Source organism: Oreochromis niloticus, linkage group LG16 (assembly GCF_001858045.2).
Source record: "Oreochromis niloticus isolate F11D_XX linkage group LG16, O_niloticus_UMD_NMBU, whole genome shotgun sequence".
Lineage (NCBI taxonomy): Eukaryota > Metazoa > Chordata > Actinopteri > Cichliformes > Cichlidae > Oreochromis > Oreochromis niloticus.
This window is the reverse complement of record NC_031987.2, coordinates 7,241,429-7,259,870: the sequence shown is the minus strand read 5'-3', so window position 1 is coordinate 7,259,870 and position 18,442 is coordinate 7,241,429. Positions and strand designations below refer to the sequence as shown.

At 41.2% G+C, this 18,442-nt stretch overlaps 1 protein-coding gene and 1 long non-coding RNA gene across 5 annotated transcripts in view; one reads left to right on the top strand and one right to left on the bottom strand.

Annotated features, from left to right (window-relative positions):
- The window catches only part of LOC109197620 (uncharacterized), a 57,849-nt gene that overhangs the window by 590 nt on the left and 38,817 nt on the right, over positions 1-18,442 (bottom strand). The gene's annotated exons all lie outside the window — the stretch shown is intronic.
- LOC102081047 (nck-associated protein 5) overlaps positions 1-18,442 on the top strand; it is a 104,463-nt gene that overhangs the window by 59,885 nt on the left and 26,136 nt on the right. For all 4 annotated transcript variants that reach the window (XM_025903604.1, XM_005463336.4, XM_025903602.1 and 1 more), the window contains exons 8-9: positions 14,509-14,688; positions 14,804-17,649. In XM_025903604.1, coding sequence (XP_025759389.1) covers positions 14,509-14,688; positions 14,804-17,649 — 3,026 coding nt within the window. The remainder of the gene's footprint in view (positions 1-14,508; positions 14,689-14,803; positions 17,650-18,442) is intronic.

The window sequence follows — 18,442 nt, the reverse complement described above, 5'->3', positions numbered from 1 at the left end:
CAGTTTTTCTCTGCAGTGACGCTTTTCTGTAGAAGTGACTCTTTCATTTAGTTCTTGCAGTGCCGTAAGCGTGACATTGACCCAAAATTAGTCTACTGACATATTTATATTTGATATATAAGCTAGTGGGAATGATTTTAAACACCCTCATAGTTCCTAACCATCTCTGTGGTGCACAGTCGGAGGCATCAGACACAAATATTTCATGTTCATTATTATTTTGGGTCCTGTCTTTCTTTGTCATCACCTGTTGTGGTGATAAGCTCGGGCAGCAGAGGACCGGTGTGATTACAGCAACAAAAGATCGTGGCCATCGTACTTCCACAAAGTGGGAGCAAAGAGGCCAAAACCCATTAGCCCCTGCACTCTGATCCAGCTGCAGAGAGTCCTTGAAAAAAAATGAAACGTGTCATTTCATTGTCCCCATAGCGGAGGGACAATCAGCGATGTGGAGAAGTAATGTGGAGGGTTCTGATATTGGAGACGTGACACTCTGGCTGTGTATCAATTTGCAGGGTAACACAGGGGTAATTATGTATGAATTATTGAAATGGAAAATTTGTTTTTGACTGCGAGTTGTGCTTGTTAGGTTCCTTAATCACTACGACAGCACACCTGTTCCCCGTCAGGTTGACTGACTCCGAGTGAGGTAACAGCAACGCCGCTCACAGCTCAGGAGATAACAAGCAAGAGGCGAAACAAATCAGTTTTTTCTCTAGCTGTTAGTCTGCTGTGCCTTTTACTGCAGGACCACTAGAGCCAAAGGAGAACAAAGAAGGAGATGCATAGATAAGAAAAACATTTCCATGTTCACAGGTACCTGCTCTGATTTATATTGTCCTTATTCATACACTTATTTTTAAGATGATCACCCCTGTAGAGATGATTTCAACTGCAGGAACTATCAGGTGGGACTTGTTTCAGGATCCTTATTGAGGGATAAAGAAGTCCTGAGAGATCCTTCAAAAGCTCATTGCGGCTGCTTAAACTAAGTGACCAATTTTATGAACTCAGCAAGCTACCAGAAACAAGATGAAAAAAAGCAGAACAAATGGAAAAGCGATAAAAAAAAAGTCTAAAAAAGAACAATGAGGTTATTCTGGCTCTTTTTGGGGTACTTTTTATGTCGCTGATGAGGTCTCAAGAGATTTAGAGTCCTAGAAAGAGCACGAGGGAGAGTGAGAGGCGAAAACAATCAGAATTTATATTTTAGTCAACAACTCTCATCTCATTTAATCCAATTATTCATTCAGAACCATGCATTTATTACATTTTTTAAATCTTTTTCTTTAAGATATAGGATTACAGATATATAGGTATAGAGGCAGATCCAGATTATCAAGTGTTTTCCTACATAAAGGTCGTCTCACAAGGGCAATATTCAATCCCTGCCAGCCCGCGGCATCCACTGTGGTTTGTCTCGACATAACCATGTGAGGTCCGATAGCCAACAAACATGTCAGTCACAAAGTTGAAACAGGACTGGGTGAGAAACTCTTAGAGATCCAGACAGAAATAAAGCTTCAGATCTTGATGATATTTGTTTTCTTCCTCCAGACTGACCTTGTTAATGAAGGCTGTTTCCATGATCTCAGCTCGAACTGGGCCACACAGCGAGTGAGTTTGGGCTTTTAGGGACGAGTGACAAAACACCACTGTACATGCGAAGGGGAGTACTTTAACTTTGTAACTTTATCTGCATGAAAAGAAAAAAACGAGCTTTATGGTGAAAATTATCTTGTTTTTATAATCGCTGGTTACCAAAAATCATGACTGATTTTAAGACTTGATTAATCACCCAGTCCTAGTGAGTTGTGGTAGCTGATTACTTTAGGCTGTTATTTCATTACTTGTTTCTGCAGTGGTGCTGATACAAAGTGTTTGCTGGACTTTCACGCAGGCAACTGGAGCTTGAGTCCTATGTGCTTGTTTGCGTGCTCTTCTACTGTTGTTTGAGCGTTTCACAAGCAGTAACTTCCTCCCGAGCGTGCCCAACCTCAGTGAAATAAATATGTTTACAGCCTGGTTTCTGTAGTCAAAATTCCCCTTTAAAAAGTGCAGTCAGTAATTTTTTTTAGGTTTTTTAATTATATAAAAAACCTAAAATAGTACTCAATAGTACTCATAAATATACACAGATTAGTGTGTAGTCATGTCGACCAGTGTTCTCATAAACTGGGTGGGACGGAAATCACCATCACAGCTAATCGCATTTTACGTGCGTGGCTAGAGACAGGCCACGACCCTCCCATCCCCAGGCTATGTCCACACAAGCCCAGATAGATTTGAAAAAGGCGTTTTTGTCTGACAACGCTCTGCGTCCACACTAGCGTTTTCAGTTGTTTTCACAGAGTTGTGCGTCCACATTGAAACGGCCGAAAATGTGTATGTTCCAGTGCTGCGCGAAGCGCAAGAAGATTCGACCTGCCTCATTTCTGTCTGCCGCTTATTTACTTTCCAGCTCTTTGAAACATCGCGGCATAATGCACTGAGTTTTTTAAATGGACTAACAATGAGGTGGAGTTGTTGCTGCGAGTAACACAAAAGTACAAAGTTGCAAAAGCGAGTGAGAGTTAAAGAATTTGAAGAAAAGCTATCTGGAGCATGTACAGACTGATATTAATCTTTAATAGGGCTGTCACAATTGAGAGCAAACAAAACAACTGCTGTATAATGCCCTCCCCTATCTTAGTTTAATTGGTCACATGACTGCATCACATGACTAAAATGCGTCATAGTTTTAGAAAGTCTCCGTTTCGCTGTCCACACTGCGACGGGAGAGCACCGTTTTCAAATGTATGTTTTCAAGAGCGTTTCCAAAACGCTGCGTCTCAGTATGGACGGGAGGCCAAAATGGAGAGAAAATGATGCGTTTTCAAACAAAAACGCATTAGTGTGGACGTAGCCCCAGACAGCTGAAAAGAGCCAGCTTAAACAACAGCAGCAGCTGGTACATTATTTCGGCTAATGTTAGGTTCAAGAGTCCTAAAATCACACAGTTTTATTATACTCTCACATTGTATAAGAGTTTATTTACTAAGTGTCAGAGTCCAACAAAGTTATATTCACTTTAGACAGTTTCACTAACGGTGCCTAAGAGCAGCTTACAGAAGCTAACGGCTGCAAAAATAGCAGCGCTTACCAACAGAAACGTTCTTCTCTGACTCTTTGGCCACGTCTCACTCCTTTCACAGAGTTTTACAGCCTCTTCCAGAGTAAATAAAGGTGCACACTTCTCACATTTTCGGCATTGACAGCTGAGGTAAACAGTTGATTACATCAATGGGCTTTACACAGGCAGGGAGAAACTCCAAGGCTGATCCAGTCCAAAGAATCTGCCATTTACTGACATCTAAATTTTACACACTCTAATTTTTTAAAATAATTTTCCATTTTCGTTGATCTCGTTAATCTCACACACGCGCAGTAGTCCACAGTCGGATTTAGGCTATAAGGACCACTGTGACATGCGGGTACACGCTGCCAGTGCCTTCTTTTCTTCTAAGATCTGGCCATGACACCTCTGGCTGTTTTTATTAAACAGTTGGACTGTTTACAACAGCATCCTTGCCTACAGTTGACTCTGTGCCAGAGAGCCGTGGCCGTTTAAAGTCTCACTGCTCTGTCACGGGGTCATCTGCCTCCGTGTTATTACACTTCAGCCGGCGAGCGATACTCGAGAGAGACGGCGCTGCGAGGTTGTTTAAACAGTGGCAGGTGTTTCTTTCCTCAGATCAACTTCCTGGGAGGGCTGCAGTGACAGATAAAGGCAAATACATAATAAAGTCAAATTTATTTGACCCTTTGAAGGGCTTCAAACAGCATTTGATTTTGCAGTTCTGTGAAGTCATATAACAAAGTCCAATTTATTTTTGAAGTGCTGGAAAATGCATGCAGATTTACAAGACAGGTGCGAGCTACAACACAAACAACAGCTTTTCTCAGTAACCTCTTTTGCATACGGTTCACAAGCACAGATTTTCTGCTTCTAACAAAGCTCTTACCAATAACAGAAAGCTGAACTGGAAATTTGCAGTCATGTAAATTAGTGTTAACTTTCTTTAATCAGCAAATTTATGGCTGTGATTTTTTAAAACATAAATATTAAAGATAATAAATATTAAAGTGCAGCAGCACACCGATATGGAAAACTGAAACTAACAAACATATATATATAAATATTAATAATAAGAAGAAATAAGAAAAGAGACTACTGTTTTCGTGGAAGACCAGGAAGCAGGACAGAACATCATCAGAAAAGTGAGAAGTATGACCTGAAATGACTGACTGAGCCCATAAAGCAGGGGTCCCCAATCCCAGTCCACGAGGGCCGGTGTCCCTGCAGGTTTTAGATCTCACCCTGGGTCAACACACCTGAATCACATGATTAGTTCATTACCAGACCTCTGGAGAACTTCAAGACATGTTGAGCAGGTAATTTATCCATTTAACTCAGCTGTGATGGATCAAGGACACATCTAAAACCTGTAGGGACACTGGCCGTTATGGACTGGGATAAAGCCATCAGGAAACTATTTCCACAGGTCAGTACAGAGAACCTGAAGTGTTTTTGCAACCAGGAGAGGCGCCCCCTGGTGGCCATTGAAAGTTAAAGGCACTTAGGCCTCTCAGTATTAAAACACCCATGTTTACAGGAGAAATACGCATGTCTACAGTCTGTTACAACATACAGTTTTGGCCTCTAGCTGTCTACTAAGTTTTAATCTGAATCTTTGATCTGGACCTCTCCAAGGTGTTTGTGATGCTGGAGCTTTTTAGAGCATTTTTAGTGCAATTCCATGACAAACAATCTAACCTGCTATTAGTCTGTTACTTTGCACAGATTAGCAGTTATCCAAGTCTGTGCTATGGACCTGTACACTTTGTGGGTGCAGCTTTCTAATCACGCATGCCTGCATTAGCTGATAACTTCACTTAACTGCACTTCACTTCGCTTGAAAGATATATCAACTTATCTTGAGACATGAAAATGCAGAGTCCATGTTATTTATACACTCATGGGTAGGAGCATAGATGAACCAGTAAATCACCAGATTCAACCTTCATGCTGAGCTCCCACTTCACTATAACAATAAATACAAAAGTTAACAAATATAGAATCAATTTAAAGCAGAAATGTCATTTTTACATTTTAAATAAAGGTTATTTTTACGATTTCTGGAGCACTTGATATCATATTTGTTCATTACCATTTATTAAACAGGTCGCTTCATTATTGTCTTATTTCACGGTTTAATTTTGGCAGCTTTGGTCCTCCATACACTTCATTATCTACAGTATAGTTAGTTTGCTTTGTTTCTTTTCTGTCGTTTCACTCCTGCTGACACTAAAATGAGCTGCAGTGCATCTTCTGAGCCCAGCAGGCAAAACTCTCAGCAGCAGTGAAGACCTGAAGGTGACATGACAAAGAAAAAACAGCGAGCTATGAATGAGGGAGAAGTATGAACAATTGGAAGCCTGTAGATGAGATGAGGAGGTGGATGGGACAGTGGTTTGAATGAGGCTCGAGCAGAGAGGATGGCAGCTGTTTTTAAGAGACTAGAGCACAGAAAGCTGGTCTGAGGAGCGGCTGAATGAGTGTAACCTTGCTTTGGGCAGCTCTGAGAGATGCATGGACGAATTCTGATGAGACTGTGAAATTGAAAGTGAACTTAAGAGTCCATGGAAGCTTAAGTACATTGTCCTTGTGTCTGAATGGTCTGCTGATCAGCGGGCTGGTTCAGCAGCAGTGAAAATGGCTTAATTGCAAATTACCACTTCAGTGCCTCGGGCATGTCATGATTTTCACACTTTAGGTTTTAAATAGACAGCAAATGTAAAACAAGGAAGGGGAAATGGAAGAATAAGCATCCACATATCCAATCCAATGGAAAACCACCAATGCTTTGATCCTGCTGTATTGTGTGTATCCAGAAATTCCTCTGGATAACCTGACGTTCATTAGCATTCATGTACACTCTCCTGCTGTTGGAAAACCCACAGACTGTAAATAAAAGATAGATGTAGCCACAGTCACTTTACTTTTAGGGTTTTTGAGCCAGAAGTGACAATGAGGTGTATCTCCTTCAAGTTAAACCTGTGGCTGAGATATAACACATAGACATGAGTGCCACCTCTCACTTTCAAACAACAGAAAACTTCCTGTTGTTAAAGAATCATTTACATAGACTGTATATACAAGATGGACGAACGCTCCAAAAGGCTCTAACATCAAAACACAATCTGAGCTGAAGTCAAGCGGACAGCTAAATTATACAAACTTTTATCCCCATGCAGAGTTTAAATGGGTGAGTTTATATGGTGCATTTATTTATCACATATACATATATCTTCTTCCAGCTGCTCAATTTAGAAGCTCCGTATTCAACGTCCTATTCTGGCCCCAGAATATTTCCTCGAACTGCTGCTCTCAGTGCAAACGGATATAGCAGACCAATACCAGTATAGATCTTAGGATCTAACAGTACCACTCCATGTTTAAAGACTAAAGGCGAACAAGTGTTTGCTTTTAGGGCAAAACTGCAGAAGTCACCAGATCACCGGATTCGTCAGTATCTTCTTATTTTTATCAGGTTTTCTTGTAGCTCTAACATTTATTATTCTTTTATGTCAGATTTTTCTTACTGCAAAGATGCCTGAGGCTGTAAACATGTCTGTGTCTGCTGTAAAGTTGAATATTTTAACATGGGACTTTATGTTGACTGATTCCCTACTGGAGCCTCAAGTGGTCATTAGAGGAAGTGCAGTTTCTGGTATTGGCTTCATTGTTTTTAGCCTCAGATGTAGTTTCTTTTTAAATAATTTTACACCAATTATGTATTAACCCCCAGCTGAAAGTAGTCTCCAGGCCAAATCCAATATTTAGTTCTTTAAACAGTTGAAAACTTCAGTAGCTTGCTGTTTTAATCAAGAACTGAACTTTCTTTTTTAAAAAGAAACCTTTTAAGAACCTTTTTAAAGATTTAGACCTTCAGATCTAAGAGTAAAAAGTTTCAGACTGAAAGACACAGAAGAAGATTTTTTAAAAAGTAGTGGCATTCATTTACATTAACAAAGAACACAGACTAGCTCATTAAAGTCAGAGCAGTAACTAGCTACATGATGACTCTGTAAGCTGGATCTCCCAGGCTGATCCTTTCTTGTTTGATGTGATCATTGGTGTTCATGTATGATCTGCTGCACAGAGATCTTAAGGACTGCACAAAGATCACAGTGGTTAGATTTCCATTAGTAAACCTAACATGAAAGTGCACGGAGTGGCAGTGCTGTGAGGTGCCTGGGATAAAAGCATTGCTGTAATAGAATATGCTCTGTGGAGAATCCTCCATAAGCTGCAGACCAACCAGCTGACACTGAACACACTGTATTATTCTGACTGAGAGGCTGGATGGAAGCAGCGATTCGATGATTTATTCATGCACACAAGTCACACAAGAGGCCTCCCACACAAGTCTGTGAGTCCTGTCTTTACACAGTGATTATAACTTTAAAGTACCCCCCATGTAGATGGTTCCAGTCCTGCAGAGTGTATTTAGGACTGCACTTTAAGGTTAGAAAAAAACAACAGCTTCTTCAATGGGAGAAGCACCAACACTCTTTAGTATTAATCCAGCGTACAGGCTTATATTACGTTGCTACCACTCATAGTTATTTTGATGGTTATTTTTTAATGGCCTGCACCACGCAGTGAAGGCTAATCAGTGTCCAACATTTTCCCACACAGCCCTCCTCCCCAGGCCAGTAGATCAGAGTTTTACTGCTCCACAAGAAAAAAAATCACTCCTATATACACCCACTATTATTATTTTATTTATATATGATTTTATAAAACACTTAATGTAGTGTCCCCATATAAGGGCACAGGGTCTGAGGAAGGTAAATAGATTTGACTAAGTACCTTAATTTATAAAAATAATACTGCATAATTTATTAGTAGATTCATATTTTATATTAATCTAAATCTGCAAGATGAGTCCACTTAAATGTGTGGAGTGAGTGTAATGGGCGTGCTGCAGGTATCTCTTCTGCAGAGAGAGCGAGTGGCCGCTGTTGCCCTGCAGCAAAGTTTACCAGAAATCTGACGAGATGAGTTTACCTGCAGACGAACAGTTTCACTTTCAGGTTGCATCCGATTCAGCTGAGCTGTTGGTACTGTTTAGGTTTAAATACATCGCCTGCATGTCTGGCAGCTTCAAATCACATGGGAAGTGTTTCCAAAGCGGCGGCTATCGTATGCATGGGGTCTTTTATTTTGAAAGTTGATCACATTCTCTACGTCGTTCCTGTATGTAACTTCTTCCCCTTGTTATCGGCTCCGTGCAACTTGAAGTGACTTGTGTAAAAACATTTGTGTACCAACTGTAAATCTTCACACTTTTCTGCTCCTGAGAAATCCACAGACTGTAAATAAAAGGTGGACATCGCCACTGTTACATCATTGTGATGTCACTCTGCTTTTTGAAGTCCTGGCTTCAAAGACCAAGTGACTGGAAGGTATTACCTGTGGATGTGAAACCAGTGTGGGGTTTTCATGACTGACTGTCATTCCAGAGCAGGAGCACCACTTCCTTCTTGTTATTGTTGATTTATATACACTGTAACTATAAACTGTACTTCAAAGATGGCTACAGCTAGCATGATGTACCCACTGGTTTGAAGCCTCAGCATTGGCATCCTGGTTTTTTTTTTAAAAGCCTGAAGTGACCTTTTTTGGACAAGAAGGTAAAGCAACAAGTTTTGATGCAAAGAAACATCCTTTGCAGTGTCAGGTGGAAACGCAATCATCGACCTGAGTGGGTGTTCATGGTGATAAAGAACTCTTATTGAAGGTTTGAATTGTGATCAGAGGGGACAGGCTGGTGTTTTGTGTTAAAACATCAGCCTCTGCGGCTGAAGAAGCCACTGCGGCTGAATCTGAACACTTTTCACATATGTTCCAATATACGGTTTATAATTTACATGCATGAAACGCTCCTGCTGCTCTTACACTTTCTTTTATGTGGAAACACTCACAGTGAGACAAATACTCATTGTCAGGTCATCTGTGACCTGGCTGATGCAACCCCTCACTCATAACTGACTGATGCAGGCACCGAGGTGCCAGCGGCTGACCAATCAGCTAACACTTTTTCCCTGAGACTGTGTTGAACCGTTAACATCACTGATGCTGAGAGGCAAAACCTCGGCATTCCAACTTCCTCATTTTTTCACCACGTAAGGAATGTTTTGTGTACGAGTTAACAGAGACTTACAGCGACAGTTTGTAGATGGTGACTGAGGAAACAGAAGGGTGAAATGATGACATTAACCAGAACTTTTCAAACCTTATTATTTTAAACTCTTCACCTGTGGCTTCACCAAAGATACTGACATATTCACCACTTCTTCAATGTTTCGTCAGCAGAAAATGGACCAAAAGAGCAAACGGGGCTCAGTTACCTGCTACTGAGCTCCTGGATCACAACAGTGTGACAAGTTAGGAGTGTAAACACAAGTATTTCTGATATGCACAGATATTTAGACCATGTATTTATATTTTTATTATTTATAAGAATAAAGGATTAAGAGCTCATGTATTAATTTCTTTTAATGTTGCTTAATGTGGAGATTTAGCTTTTCATTTGGTCTTCACACCTCTCAAATTAAGGTTCAGGGTTGGTTGGTTAATGTTTAGCTGTTTGAGTTTGTGCTTGAGTTTCACTTTAGTCTCTCACCTGTGAAGTTATCACCAGTCAAACTGACAGTAAGGACATGATGGGATGGAAGAACACTTCCTTGGAACCATGTTTCCATCCGAGGAGAGACGTCAGGTGTGCTGTAACAGTCAGGCAGATTCTTGTAGGTCGGCACTGTGTGTGGAAACAACTTGGATTTGTTGTTTATTCCTCCCAGTGGCTCTACAGATCTATTAAAGCTGAGAAAGAAGTAGAGAAAACATGCAAGCGCTTGCTCGCAGGAACAGCGCTCCGAACCCTGCGGCGAGCGCAGAGCGTGTCATTTCCTGCATGAGCGCTCCATAAGAAGAAAAGAAGAATCATGTTTCATCTAAATGAACGCCGTAGAAAGTCTGATCTTCTGCAGCCAGACAAGAGCACGGTTCAGCAGTTACGCAAAACCAAAGTGATTTCAGCTCTTTCATTTATACATGCAGCTTATTTATTTATCGCCTCACTTTTCCTTTTAGCCTTCACACAGATGCTCTCTTAAGCTTTCCTCTTAAAACTTTGGTGAAAATCTTTTTATTTAGAGAATCTTCTAAACACATTTGATGCATGTTTGGTGTTTTTGATGTGCTGCTGTGATGAAGGTAACTTGCAGACTGCAAATAGAGCAGGTTTATGAATCAGGGCTACGTCTATTTCTGTCCCTACAGTCTACAAAAGTGTACCTCACAGAGCCTCAGGACAACCACACTTCTAAAAACGCCAAGACTTTATTTCCTTTATTTATATCAACTTTTTATGACTTGCAAGAATTCTTTAATTTATACATCAACAGTGCTTAACATCTTTATTAGACCACCTGTCATTAAAAACAAGGAAATACAAATACTTTACTTTTCTATCAAAAAGTTATTTAAAACTAAAACTTATATTATTATTTATGGAGCGAATAATAAACCAAAATTACATTTTTATACCCAAATTTGAGGCGGCACACTGGACTTCTCAGTCAGAATTTAATAAAGCATAACATTCAACAACTAAGACAAATTTTTCTGTTCAGGAATTCAAGCTAATTACTGTAATTTCTTAATAAAAAATAATAATAATCTGCTTTTTTCTTTTGGAAAACATTAAATTTGAAAATTCATGCATAACAACAATAATTATATTTTGGCATTAAAAATATCATTAGGATTAAACGGCTTTCACATACTGGTGGATTAACCATTACAGAAACATAAAATGGTTTTGGTGATTACAATACTGTTAATTTAGGGCAGCTGTGGCATAACCCGTATACTGATGGTCGTCTAATGTATTTATTAAACACATTGGATAAGTTGTTTGAATCGTTAGGACAAAAACTCCAAATGTTAACAGCTCAGTCTTTTCATCATCAATCGTTTAGAAAAATTATTTATAAGAAAATGTGCTTCAGTTTAAAAGAAAACTAAACTAAAATAATGGATTTTCTGAGACTCTATAAAGACATATCCAGAGAACTAATAAGTTTTGTCCTCATTTATAAACTTTTTAACATGGCAAGTATTTGTTTGCAGCGTCGGTTCTGTCGTCTTCAAAAGGAAGTTGTCTTCTTCTTTGTCAGATTTTTTTTTTGAGTGGGAAAACCATCTGAAAGCATGAAGTGGAAAACCCTCCACAGCCCTCGAGTTTGCCCTTGACTTGAAGCCGAGCGCCGCTCTGATTGAGGGTTTTGTTAAACTGCATCACTTGTGTCAAATCTCAGATACCCCTCGACATACTGACTGTAATTAGTTTCCAGATTAATCCGCACGCGGTCAGATGTGGCTTTCTCCCACACTGTTCTCAAAGTAAAGGCTATAGCTCAGATAATCAAATAATAGGTGAATATCAATGAAAAGACCAAATCACTTCGGTCCCCAGCTCCCCCATGCAATTATTTCCTATTCACATTAATTATTGCTAACAGATGACGCTAATGACTTTGAGAGGAAGCTGGCCACGGCGGCTCTCCAAACGATCGATGCCGTTTTAAATGGGGTCACAGCACTTGACACCTTTGGGCCTTCTGATTGGAAACGGCATCTGCAGCGTGCCAGTGATTCGAGTGCCAGCCGGGCTTTGTAACAGACTTCCACACAAGATCCTTCACAAATAAGTGAACCCGCCAGCCATGAAATTTAAAAGTCAAACTGGGGTCTTCCATAGAAGATTATATTATCTTATCTCAGTAGTTTATTTACAGTGAAAGGCAAAAAAAATCTGGGTAACTCTGGTACCCAGAGTCCATCTTTCAGCCTGCTGGACTGTCATAATACGTTTATAACTCATAAATTTTGTAGCGAGCCAAAGCAAAGAATGCATAATTACATAATTTCTGAAATCTAGTCTTGGCAACTGGGAATTCATCCATCAAGACCACCTCCACCCCTGACTGCCATCTAATACACACTAAATCGAACACCTATGGTTCCTCCTATGGGTGGTGGGCCCACAGGAGGCTGTGCCTGTGGTGAAGCCTGGCCACCTTAGCTCAGGGGGTCCTGATGAGCTCTGGGTAGTGATCGAAAGAATGTGACTGAAGATAATGTCAGTCTCAGAAGAAGAGGATCAAAATTCAGGATGCATTAGGAAGACTAAAAGTTCAAAGTTCAGACCTTTAATCCAGGGCAAGGTCATACAGCACGGCCGAGAGGTGAAGTCCAAAAACAGGAAAAAAGGGCAGACACATGGAAGGTAACTCGGACAGAAAAGAAACTAGAATAGACGCGAAGAAAAACAAGAAAACAGGAAGTTTTAACTAAAGAGAGCACTTATAGGACATAAAAACGGGATACACAGGTCTTGTTAGACAGCCCCTTTTTAAAAACAACAAAGCCCACCTCATGAGATTGAATGGAGATCTGGTTCATATTGTTCACTGAAAAGGTGTGTGTGTGTGTACTGTAGATGTACTGCTTCCTCAGAGTTGTTATGAAGGGAGAAGCTACCCAGACAGGCCAAGAATATGTTTAATTCTGCAAAATTGGAATATGGAAATCTCACTTTTAAAGCCAGTATGTGCTATTTCTATGTTACCTTCATTATTCAGCCATGTAACCCTGCATCTTAAAAAATGACAAGTTGAGGGTGACGGACGCATCTCAGTGAGGTCTTAATCCGGCCAGTTCTTGCAACATTAGTTTTCTTGAACCTAAATCTAACGAATCTAACAGCGAGTAAAAATAACATCAAATAAGTGCAAAACACAGCAGACACAAACCAGATGCAGAAAACTGCAGCAGTTTGACAAAAGTAATTAACTGATTCCTCAAGAAAGAGGACAGACTGGACATCCATCAGTATCTTTAAATATGGAAAACACTGCACTCTGAATCAGTAAACCAATCATTCAAAAGTTGCCCGTTATTACAAGGAACTGGGGATTCTACTCCAAAATAAAATATGTGATAAAATATTCAGTTTGTATTAAAGCTTTCAAAACTTGCCTTTCAAACCATGTCTATCTCTCTTAACCTTTAATACAAGCATTTTGCATTAGCTGGAGACTTTTTAGGGAAAATGCTCTGTGATATTTTCTTTCTACAAGATTGCGTTTTTGTCCTTGCGACAAACATTCATCATGCAGGCACATCTGGCACAGGCACAAAACTTGCTTTCAGAAATATCACCAAAGGACTCATATCAAGAGTGATATGAGTCAGTGGAATAATGTGAATGTTGATTTTGGTTCATTTTCTAGCTTTTTAGCCCTCACAGGGGCATCATCTTCATCTAACAGTCATTAGTCTTTATGCAGCTGAAATATAAATGAACAGCAGAGACACCAAGAGGCTCTTGGCACAGTTAATAGCCTCCCTTTGTGTCAGAATAGAGGCATTGTTTTAAAATGTCTCATTCAGCAGCTCTCACAGAGATCATGGTGCACCTGTGAGACCAGAGAAAGATGAAAACACTCAGCGTTTTTAAACAGGAGCCATCTGACCGCAGGAGTAGAAAATGTCATCCCATTCCTCAATTAGCCTTTGGATGGAAAGAGACAGCGATGTATCCAGCATATTGATTCTTTTAAGGACTGTGACAGAGACAAATGGAGAGCCACGGGCCGTCCAAGAAACACACAATGTCAAGAATTAGGTGGATGAACATGTGCTTTGTTCACCAGTGTGAATCAGAGGATGAGCTTATAACATCCAGCAGGTCATCCAGTTGGCGACCCACTGAGGGTTGGGTTCGGGGTTGAGTTTAAGTTTAATCACACGGAAAGTTTTTAGAAGATCTTACCTTTCAAATTAATGCTTACACTTTCATTTCCACATTACAGTGGGGCGAGGCGTGGTTTGTGGCACGGCTGTGGGAGAGGCGGACACACCTGAGCTCAATCAGCTCATCATGCCTCCCCTATTAAACGTGCCGGGACCTAAGGAGTGTTGTTGTTGTTGTGTAGTGGATCACAGGTGAAAAGCTGCAGCCGTGAGTTGTAAATATGACAACCTGGAACAAATAAAGGGTGTTAAAGTGCAGTATGTGGTCGGGTCCGTCATTCCCATTACATACGGTTTTCCTTTAAAACATCCAAAAGGTTAGCTTTTAAAGCCATACATCTAGTATGCTTTGTGTTGAAAAAGTATGACCAAGCTGCACGTTTGCACCACACGATGGTGAAGTGCGCCAGTGTGAACTTTATTTCAATGAACTTTAAGTCATTACGAGCACATTCTTATTTACAATGGTGAAATGATAGGTAAAGAAAAGTAGCAGCACACATCAGAAAATATTCTAGCACACCCACTGGAAAAATACTACCTTTAAATTAACTGCAAGATATCTTCTTTTTCAGGAGGTCCAAAGGAATGGAAAAGCAGGAATTCCTGCAGGACGGTGGCCCAGCCTGCTGAGTCTAACGTGTCCACGCAGCAGCGGCAGCGGCAGTGGCAGTGAGCTTTCACTCTCCAGCGCTTGCAGTGAATATTCCAGTGGCTCCCACACTTGGGCAGAGGGACGTGGCTACTCAAAGCAGGTTGGTATCATTCACCTTCCATCGATCTTCTTTTTTGTTTGAAAAAAACTGTAATTTGCCAAAGCTAATTATGAATGCTGTTTCAGTAATTGCAAATATCTCTTTTAAAACATAGTGTGCCTCAAGCCGAGACAAAAGGATGAGTACTGGTTCAGTATCCAGCAATCACTCAGCTGCTCTGGAGCACACAGACCTGGGATGGAAGGAAGGTCACATTTTGAAAGGCCTCAAACGTCTTCAAATGTCCAACTCCAAGGGGACTTCCTCCCTTCCATCTGTACCACACTGCAAAGACTGTATGACTTCAAACGAGGGTATATATTCACTTGGTGTCAAGTTTGCCCAGCAAGGGACTACAGCCAAGCAAGTAGCCCCTACAAGTAAACCTTTCAAGGCAGAAGCAAGGATTTCCATTGTAGACTCTGATGATGCGGATGACGAATCGCCTAAAGTACCAAACAGTGAATCCAGTGACCTGCCAGCAAAAGAACTTCTAAACTTGGACAAGTTGGAGGTCACTCAGGAATTTGAAGTAGATCCTGTGAAACTTTCAGGGAACTCTGGTCTGTTTCCTTCACCTGTCACAGACAACTTCTTATTTCTGGAGGGCCCCACAGTTAAACCTGGTGTAAGCCCAACTGATAGCCTTACACATCTGGAGGAAATGAACACAGATTCACTAGAAAAGCATAAAGGCATAAAGCTGAGTGACAGAAACAATAACCAGGAAAGATCCACTGACCGTAAATCCAGGCTTGATTATGTCAAACGACAACAGGGAAGAGTGTCCTCCAAACAAGTGGAAGTGGGAACAGGTGATGTTGGCTCAACAGTTCAACATACTGTACCAAGAGCTCTGTGCTGCATGAATGAAGCCAGGCAGCGCAGCTCCTCAATGGAAGTTCCTCATCGTAGAGACCCAATTAGTCAAGCCGGTGGTGACCGCCAGGACTACTCCGTCTCAGAATCTCCTCAGAGGAAACCAAAACCTCAGCTCTGCGACTCAGCAAGAAAGGCTTTTATTTTGCGGAGCAAGAGTGCAGATGGAGGACCAGAACAACAAAAGCACACACATTCTCCTCTACATCAAAAGCTTATCAAGGGTCAAAGGCCCAAAGGACAGCCCAGCCCTAACCCTACAGGGAGCAGTGCCCCTAGCAAAAGGACAAATTTAAATAAAACCCATGGTTCAACCAAGAGCACATTATCTAAAACTGAGAAAGATGAGGATAATTCAGCATCATCAAGTTCCAAGTCTCTTGAGAAGATGCAAAAGTGCTCACCTCTTGTTTCTCCCGTGAAACATTCAAAGATATTTAAGTCTACAGGGGTCAGTGATGGCTTAAAGAGTCCCACAAAATCACAAATAGCCAGACTTCAGTCAAGCAATGACTCTTCGGAAGACGGTATCTATGACAACTTACCATGCTCTCCACGAAAACAGCGACGCCAGGACCATGACTGTGATTCAGAACTCAGATCCCTATCCCCTCCGCGACCGCCAGGTCGAACTACTTCTCTTCTCCTCAGACCTAGTAGTGACAGCTTTCCCAAAGATCAGACATCTCCAGGGCAGGCTCAAAGTTCAATGACTGGCCCAACCAAGATGCATACACATCAGGTTTCTTCAGTTGTACAACCTCAACAATCCAGTGCAATACTAGATGGTCAACATGCAGCCCCACAAATGGGCGCTGAAGGTAAAATGTACCACACCCATTCATCTATGATACCTCCTGGTGTAGTTCAAGAATCACAACCAGCTTCAGAATCCACACGGGTATCTACAGACAGAGCTACCATGAGCTATATTGAAAATGGTGTTCCCTCTGTATTGCCAAATCAGAGCATCTTGCAAAGATCCCAACAGAGTGTCAGTGAGCCAAAACTCTCAGAAGTCTTACCACCAGCATATTCTAATGCATACTACCAGCCCCAGACTTCCTCTTCAAGAGCCGTAAAAAGGACTCTTCCTGTAAATGCCAAATCTCATGAGGCAATCGCTGGACAAGAAGCAAACACCTTCCTCATTTTTGGAAGGCAAAACAAGGACGATATGAACCCTTCTGGAAGAAGCATCCAGACCTTTCAGACTTTCACGTGTGACGCCCAGACAATACATGAATCCAGCACTCATGATAACACCCGCAGAAAGATTGAGACCCGTTGCAACTCGCTAGATTCTGAGCCTTCTGGCCAACCTGTTGTGTCAGACAACGGTGTAATGCTAGACTGGGGATTTGACGAGGAAGGCTGGCTGTTTAAAAGGTCTGTATCTGTTTCTACTAGACCTCCTCTTAAACCAGTACTGGGCATGAATGGGGCCAAAGCTCGTAGTCAGAGCTTTGGTGCACGCTATATGGACAGACCAAGCTTCAACAGATCTGGAAAGGTCCGCACACAGATCAAAACACACTCAGGGAGCTCCTTGAACTCTCTTGGTGATGTCCTCCCAGGAAGTATGAGCTGCTCCAGTAGCTACCACTGTCCAATGAATCGATCCCTCTTAAACAACTTTTTGATTGAAGAGGGACTAGCAGTTCCTTTACATCTGGGGTCCTCCAGTGAAAGACTCCAAAGTCTCAAACTCCAGCGTGAGCAGGCTAGGCGACTTCAGATAGAGCAACAGTTTTCGAGCGCCTTTGGGGAGCCAGTTTCTGAAGAGCCTGAGAGACAAAGTACCATAACTACCATTGAAGAGAAAGTGATGCTCGGCATAGAGGAGAACTTGCACAAGTCTCAGGAACAAGAGCGAACCAGTGAGGTGAAGCAAAAATCTGGATCAAGCTTAGCAAGTTGGTTCGGCTTTCGTAAGAGTAAGCTTCCTGCTCCCAGCAAAAAGGCTGAGCCCCCAAAAGGAAAAGATGACAAGAGGGAGCAAAAGATCACATCGCTTCTGGGCGGAAAGCAGACAAAGTCTGACAAGAAGAGAGACAGAAGAAAAAGTGATGGAAAAGACAGGTAAGAAAGCTGGTAAATCAGTGATAAAGGTCATGTTTTTCAGGTTTCCCACATGTCACAAAAGAATTTTAAAAAGGAAATTATGATCTTGGATTTCCAATACATCTGTTGTAGGTGACATGCATGTTTCCACGTCAGTTGATAAGCATTCTTTGCTAACAGCAGTGATCAGTGATAGAAAATGTGAGGCTTCATGTGGAAGGCCATATATCCGGTTTGTTGTTTGTGATTGCAGACTAGTCCACAGAGACTTTGCCCTTTTGGGAGACTTCAAAGAAATATAACAGGAATGAATGCTTATCTCGTCATAACGAAGAACAAGCCCCACCTTTCTCTTTCAGGCTGAAATATTTTTGTTCCTATAGTAGTTTAATAAGATATGGCTAAGATAAATTTTACTATCCATCTACAAAAAGTCTTCTTAAAAATATCTCTCAGTGGCATTTTGCTTTTTCTCCTCTAATTTGTGTTGCCCTCATACTTTATTGTTAATAATTGGAGTAAAATTATTCTAATATTCTAATGTTACCAAATTACCAGACTCTCTATGTCTGCAAAATCTAAATATAACTCATCTGCTGGAGTAACCTGGCAAAACACGCACACAAAATTAAAGAGTAGTGTGCAGCTCTCTGTACAGACTCACCAGCTGAATGCTGAACGAATTGTTATCACTACGGTGGCCCTGAGAGGTCAAACGCACTCCAGCTTAACGAAAGCAAAAACACCAGCAAGCAGAACACTGTAGTTTTCCTTGCTGGTGTTTTGTTAAGTTGCAGTGTGTATGTAACAG